General features: G+C 37.0%; 1 protein-coding gene across 1 annotated transcript; it reads right to left on the reverse strand.

Annotated features, from left to right (window-relative positions):
* Window positions 1-379: 379 nt before the first annotated feature.
* Window positions 380-7,123, reverse strand: LOC139132233 (beta-1,4 N-acetylgalactosaminyltransferase 1-like). The gene is made up of 2 exons (XM_070698623.1): window positions 6,331-7,123; window positions 380-486 (listed from the first exon to the last, which is right to left on the reverse strand). Exons 1-2 carry the CDS (start codon window positions 7,121-7,123, stop codon window positions 380-382), a joined length of 900 nt encoding a protein of 299 aa, XP_070554724.1.
* Window positions 7,124-7,420: the final 297 nt, after the last annotated feature.

Genomic DNA, 7,420 nt, shown 5'->3' on the forward strand with positions numbered 1-7,420 from the left:
GTTTGCTCAAAAAAACGTATTTGTTACTGACAACATTATCAGCAGTCATTTGAGTACTTGGCTTTCATATTGGAGACTCTTGCGACAGGTACGTGAAAAGGTTTTAAGTAGTTAAAATACAAATCTGGACATACGCTACTTTAAAATGTAATCGTGATAGCGTATTTAGTGTATCCGACATAACGTTGTTTGAAAATAGTTGGTAGTCTGTCATTGACTGCTTTAGAAATCTAAGTTTTAGGAAAAGCCACACAGCTTGAGAAAGAGATCGCAGGTGGATGTGAATTCTATGATGGCCGGTCAGTCGCCATTTAAAGCTCTTACATGTAAACATGGTGATAATTCTTGTGTTGTCATTTGACTTCAATCTAAAAGTACCTCAATTCTTGCCGAGGGATTTGTTGTACACTTCAAAGTAAACACAGTTACTGTGAATTCCAACGTCGTCTGGTCTGATTCTGAAGTGAACGGTTCTCTGTAATTGACCTGTTGTGAAAAATTAAAAATGTGTGACCTGAATGTTTTTTGTCAAGTTAGTCATTATCAACAAACCAACACAGGAAGTACGGCTCAAACTGCACAATTTGATAATAAATCAAAAAATGACTGACTTTATGTTGGCCAAACATAAAATTGACTGCCTTTTTTTAATTGTAACTAAACAGGTGTGATCCGTCCACCTGAGATGTTTTATCATTTATGTTTGACGATGGCGGACTGACAATGTGAATGCTGAGAATTATCTGACCGTGAATTATCGCAAAGGTTTGGCATTTATTTAATAAATGCAATTGCTAGAGTAAAGATTTGAATGTTTGAAATTATTTACGACCGGCCGAGAGTCTGTATCTCAGAAAGACCGTGACTATCCTAGCTTCACTGCGACCTCGTATGGTTCATTTACTCTCGCGTGTCCAGTTCAGAAATAATAAAATTGATATTTACTTCAATGGGACAACTGTACTCGACGCATTTCGAAGTAAAGGATGGATAATTGATATTCAGAAGGAGGGCTGGAAGACTGATTCTGCAGTATTATTTTTCTCCATACTTTACCCGGAAACGTTTTGGGGTTTTTTTGCTATGTATTTCAAATGTATTGATTCGGGCCTCTGTTTTCACTTCCCGTCTCAGAAATCTCTTTTTTCGCTAGCAAATGTTCGTTGTTCTCTTTATTAAAATGCTCTATTCAATGAGAGTAGCCTGGTAAACTCTAGAGAAAGTTTATCTCCCCCAGGGCGCTCGACATTACAGCAAATTTAAAATAAAAAACAACAAAATCAATTTTCAAAAGTATAACCACATATGACAACTGCTACGTTTAACAGGAAAAACAAGAAAATATTAAAATTCTGCCCAATATTGTTTTAAATAACTGCTTTTAAAAGAGACAAGTTTCTCAGAAGATTTGACTTGTGTTTTCAACTTAGTCCATTGTACTGACCATGTGTTTTTAAAAACATTCAATTTGGCTCTAGGGATATCAAGCTTATTTTGGGAGCTAGCTCTGGTCACACGGCTATGACACTGAATGACATATGGGATAATTTCTGTCATAGGGCTATACCTTTCAAGGATTTAAAAACTGAACACATATTTTTGTATAAAATTCTATCAGGTAAAGGCATAATATGTAATGATCTAAAAGCCCATTGGTCGGATAATTATACTTAGTGCCCATCATGATACGCACGGCGTGATTCTGTAATTTTAGTAACTTGTTTATATTTTCACTGGTTCCCCGTGCACTACAACAATAGTCCAAATTGGGAAGCACATTTGCATTATAATATGTTCGTCTAGTGCTTAATGGTAAATACCGTATTATACGTCTGATAAAGCTATACGTGAATTGACCTTTTTATAAATTGAGTCAGTGTTTGACTTCCAGTTCAATTGTTGATCTACAACTAAAAGGGCGAAATTTGATCTGCGATGTTTCTACAGAAAAATTACGTTTGAAACTTACATTTTCTCCAATTGGTTTAAGATAGGGAAGAAATTTTGACATTAGATACTGGTTGATCCAATTCATTTCATAGGTTTTCTGCATTGCACAAATATCTAACAGTCAAATACCTCATTGGCCTATGTCACCTATCATTTTATAACGTGCTACACTGATTTTTGAATTAATATTCTGAGTATCACCCTGACTTACATTTAGAAGATCAAACATGTAAATAAATTCAGTTTTGTCAACATTAGCACATCGCCCCCACAAGCGAAAATTTGTACGAAGTGAAAGGTGTTCGACAGATAAACTGTCTTTCACGATACATGTAAGGTCGTCAGCATATGCTGATCGTTTGTTCTCATGACCTTTAACACAGGCACCATTTATTATGTTGTCATATTGCAATTTTGTTTTAAAAAAATCTACAGAAATAATCAATAATATCGGAGGAAATAGATCGCTTTGCCTTACTCGTCTACAAAGTTAAATTATTTTGTGAAAAGGCTCATCCACACATAACACAACTTCTTGAGTTACTGTAAAATGTATAAACATAATTTTTTACGTACTCTAGGCAATCAAAAGTCTGTTGAAAATCTACTGCTATCAGTATACCCTCTGTATCAATATCTTTGTTTATAATCCATGATTAGATCAACTAAACGGACACACTGGTCAAACCTTCTAGTTTTACAAAAGCTGTTTATTTGACACATAATTTTAGGGGCGACCATTTTCTCCAATCTTTCTGCAACACATCTAGCAGCTATTTTGTTGTCGGTATTTTAGTAATATTATTGGGCGCCAGTCTCAAATGTCCTTTTTGCTTTAACACGATTGGAACTAATTTGGGATAATTGAATAGTAAAGTAATGTGACGGTTTCACATGCCACTGTCAGCTCATCTGCTTTTCTTTTTAAGTTATACTCTTGTTTTATGAGTAATTTGTAATATTGCAACATTCAGCAATAGTGCACTTAACACTTTTGAGAAATTTAAAAAAGTTTAAGATCCAATTATTAGTTCCAATCGTGTTCTTTATACTTGTTTATTCAATAAAGTGATAGCACCCTGAGATTGGCTACGAGACAGGCACTCCTTTTCATATGCCTCATTGAGACAATTACATACTGATCTATTTGAACCCAGAAAGTTTGATAAAATTCAAGGTTAGGCCATCGTTTCAAGGAGGGGTTTTTTTGTTTTCTTTTATACTCTGCAACCCCATCTGATCTTCCTGTAACGTTAACAGACCTTCACAAAAGACTATCTATCTATATGGCACAATGAGGGGAAGGCTTGCTCTTCAAAACAAATTTTTGCAGTATTTTTCTTTCATTCTTGAATTTGAGAGGCACAGATCTCAAACCATAAATACCGAATATGATTCCGGATATCAATAGGAGGTGTCAAAATATTACTTGAGGAGTCACACAGCTTGGTAAGCAGTGATTTCTTTGGGACTATTTTTTTAAGACTCAAGAGGTACATTGTGTTGTTTTTTCACTAAACCCGTACCAGTCTGTCCTAGAACGTACAACATGGTACTTTCTATAAAATAGTCATACTCTAGCTTTAACTTATACTTGTAATAGTATCTTCAATTTTCGTTTTATTATCCTTGGTGTCCCTATTATTGAGCTCGATGTCACGAATGCCAAGATTCCAAACTAGGTTACTACCAATTTCTGACTATTTCTTGCTTTTCAAATTTGAAAACTCAGTAGTCGAAGTCATAATTTTTAACTTTATATATTTCCAGGGGCTTTACTCATTTAAAGGATTGCCAAATTGTGTCTCCCATTACTGAACACTCCCATGAATTAAACGAACATGATCTGTGTCGTTGATCAAACCATTATTAACACCTCAATGAACCGCCTAGTCTTGTAAGTGTGTCTCTAACTGACAGAATAATTGCACTGTGATAAGACGAAATATGTGGGAAGACGTCATATTCACGACAAGAGGTCTGGAAGAAATTGCAAATCAAAAACAGTCCAAACGACTGTGACAAGGAGCTGGAGATGGACTTCATGTAAACGCCTCCATGTAAAGCATTTATCTGTTGGGTTTCTTGCACGCCAGATATCAACTAAATCAAAGTCAGAAATAACAGTCTGAAAACCACTAGCAGGTTTCTTCCATAAGGATGGATTTCTACCTGCCCATCACTAGATTGGGACTAAAACTGTGATCACCACACCAAATAATGCCACTGTCTGGGTTAATATGAAAAACATTCAGCACTTTTGTAACTTTTCCCAGAAAAATCGCATTAGAAATTTCAAAATGTGTGCGTATGTATTCACAATAAAAACCGGCTTATTTTCAAGGTCAGCTACGACAATAGCAATTCTTCCTTCTGTATCACGGTAAACTCTGTGAATGACAAAACCTATACTTCTAAAAATAGTAACTCCTCCTCTACTGGCAGAAGATCCATGAGACATGAGAAAAAATATAGTGACTTCCTATTATCACCTAATCCTCTATCATTGAGAGAAAGAATTTTCAATTTTTTTCAACTATTTGTTGAAAATGCAAGGTTTTTAGTATGACTATATGACATTGAACTGGTCCAATAATAATTTTCTTTCAAAGTAATATACTACCAGGTCCAAGGGATATTTGTGATTTACAAATTTAAGTAGGACAATCCTGAACCACTGATAGTCAGTGGTGGTACCAGGCGTCCGGAATGGGTAAGTGTCCACTGCTAGGATGCTACACCCGTCAGGATTGGTCCCGAAATTCTATAAATATTGTATGATATGTATAATACAGTATATGAATCACTGAGTTAAGTCAAAGTCGGGAATGCTGTCGCTAATCATTTGTGTGACCGAGGTGTCATATTTGGCCACAATGTCGTCACATCGACCGTAGAACTCTTTGAAAGTCCTCACGAGTCTTTTGGATGTGTATCCCGTCTCACTAGTTTTGATGAGCTGTGTCGCACTTGAAAATCAGTGTAGAAATCACAAGCCCTACAATATCTGAGAAGTTGAGACACGTACACACCATAAGCAGGTGCAGACGGAACATTACGTTTTCTCGCACATGGGTTCCTATAAATACGGCAATAAATAATACGCCCGAATTGGGAACAGCTGTTCAGGCTCTTGACCTTTTCCAATACCTTTTTGGTCTGTCACTTGACAACAAACGATGACCTAAATTCGATTACTCTTTACATGAGACTTCGCTACGCTTCAGGAATAACTAAGATCTGAAAATAGCTTACTGTAGATCTGCCTGACAGGGCTGTGTGTTGTTACCGGATATGCAAACAATAGGCTCTGCTAAACAGAGCTGAGGTCAACCCTCTCCTTCACTAACACATACATATGAATTAGAGACCAGTATTTTCCCCTAATATGCATATTTCTACCAGTCTCCATTCTTCCACTGTGGGATCTTACCTGTGTAGGTATTTCGAATTATAATTTACTTGCACATAGAGCACAGTAACAGAGAAGCTGACCCAGTTTAAAATAACCAAACCAAAACCATTGTTTGTAGTAAGCTTATACTTGTGCCAGCTTGCGTGATTCAATTATAATACGTCCATTACACGATAGTATGAATCAATATCAAGGTAATGATTATCACCCAAGCCTAAGTGCTGCATCTCATTGAAAACAAACCTGTACAACGCCCTCCATGAGACTACAGTCAGGTTTGTGATGGAACAAGGGTTGCAAAGAGTAGCGCTTTCAAAACAATTATTATAACACGTACAATATCTCATTACAAGCCTAATCAGTAAGCCAATGCGTATTTCCAAACCCATACATCAAAGGATCACATTTTTTTTTGCACAGGAAAATTCTCTGTTAAAATATATAGCCATATATATAAACTTGAGCTTCATTTTAATACGCCCACAAGGTCACTTTAAGTCAATCGTTATCATAGTGACCTTAGCTGTACATCAAAACGACGAAAACAAGTACACAGAATTTGAAGAAAATCATTTTTAAACGAAGCTAGTTTTTTCTTCTTTGCATTGTCATTAATTTTCCTCTTTATGCACACTAGTTGTGCAAGAAAAGTCTCTGCAAAAATATTACAAATCGTTAAACAAAACGTTAAGCTTGTTTTGTGGTGTCTCATTTTGTTACTCAAAGACTGTCTACGAGCTTAAATATGTAACAACAATGCCAAACTAAGCAAACGAAAACATTTAGACAAATCCATAGTATTTCAAAGAGAACCTAAGAAATGCATTTCAAATTATTTTTGAACGAAACGTGCTTTTTGTTGTCAGCATTGTTGTTGCTTCTCCCAATCGTGTTATACTTTGCATTTGATCGATCGCTCTTGTGCATGATATTCACATCAGTACACCCCATAATCCGCAGTTTACCCAACGAATCGATAAAGTATTCGGAATGTCCAACTCTTTCGAAGAATGGGTCAAAACCGATCGACTTCCTCACGGAGCTAGTTCTTGCCATGAAAAAGTTATCGGTAGCGTCTGCCCAGAAACACTGTGGAAACTCTGCAACTTTGTGATATTTTCTTTCTTCCCCAATAGCAAGACAATCTCCTTCCTCGTCGCCATATTGGAAATCGAAAACTCGACAACCCCAGCAATTAGATTTGCTACTCGCTTTCCCGAATTCGTCTCCAAATGTTCCGCCAACGTGATCAACTGTCACATTAGGATGCTCAAATTTCTCAATAAACCTTTCAAGCCGAGTTCCACTGGTAAACACAAAATCATCGTCAACCCACAGAAAGTATTTTGTCCTGACTTGACTCACTAACAGGTTTCTGCCTGCAAACCAACCTTCAGCAAATGGCATGATGTACTGTTTCACATTCGCGGCTTCGATTTTCTCCGGAAATTCAGAATCGTCAGCGATAAGAATTGTAATGCCTGGGTAAAACTTATGGACACTTGATATCAACCTCTTGACGGCTGGGTAACGCTCAAATGTCTTAGTGATAACTGTTACCTTGGCAGTTATGTTTCCAGACTCACCCGGGTCATACAAAAATGGCCTCTCTTGTCTTTTGATATGTACATGGATGGACACATGAAAAGATCTCCAGATGACGTCGATGATATCTCGGGATTCAATACTGTAAACTGTACTTTCGTATCTTATTGTCGAAAGAACTTCATTAATTGTTTCCACGTCACAGTTGACCATTATAGTTAATTCAGCCGTCTTGTTTCCAGTAATGTTCTGACGATGGTCCTCGTGAGGTATGTACAACACGCCGAGACTATTACGACACCTTAGCTGAATTTTAGACAAATTCAACGAGTCGTTGGAGATAGCCCTGCTGAACGAAAATCCGTGAAGATTCGTTGACTCCAATGGCTGGACGGTGATACCATATCCGATGAACTGAAATGGTGAAAACGCTGGACATTGAACAAGGGGCTCTTTTGATGCCTCATACAGTCTTTCCCAGTCTTCTAATTCAACACGACGCCGTTCCTT

This window comes from Ptychodera flava, chromosome 4 (assembly GCF_041260155.1).
Source record: "Ptychodera flava strain L36383 chromosome 4, AS_Pfla_20210202, whole genome shotgun sequence".
NCBI classification, from domain to species: Eukaryota; Metazoa; Hemichordata; class Enteropneusta; family Ptychoderidae; genus Ptychodera; species Ptychodera flava.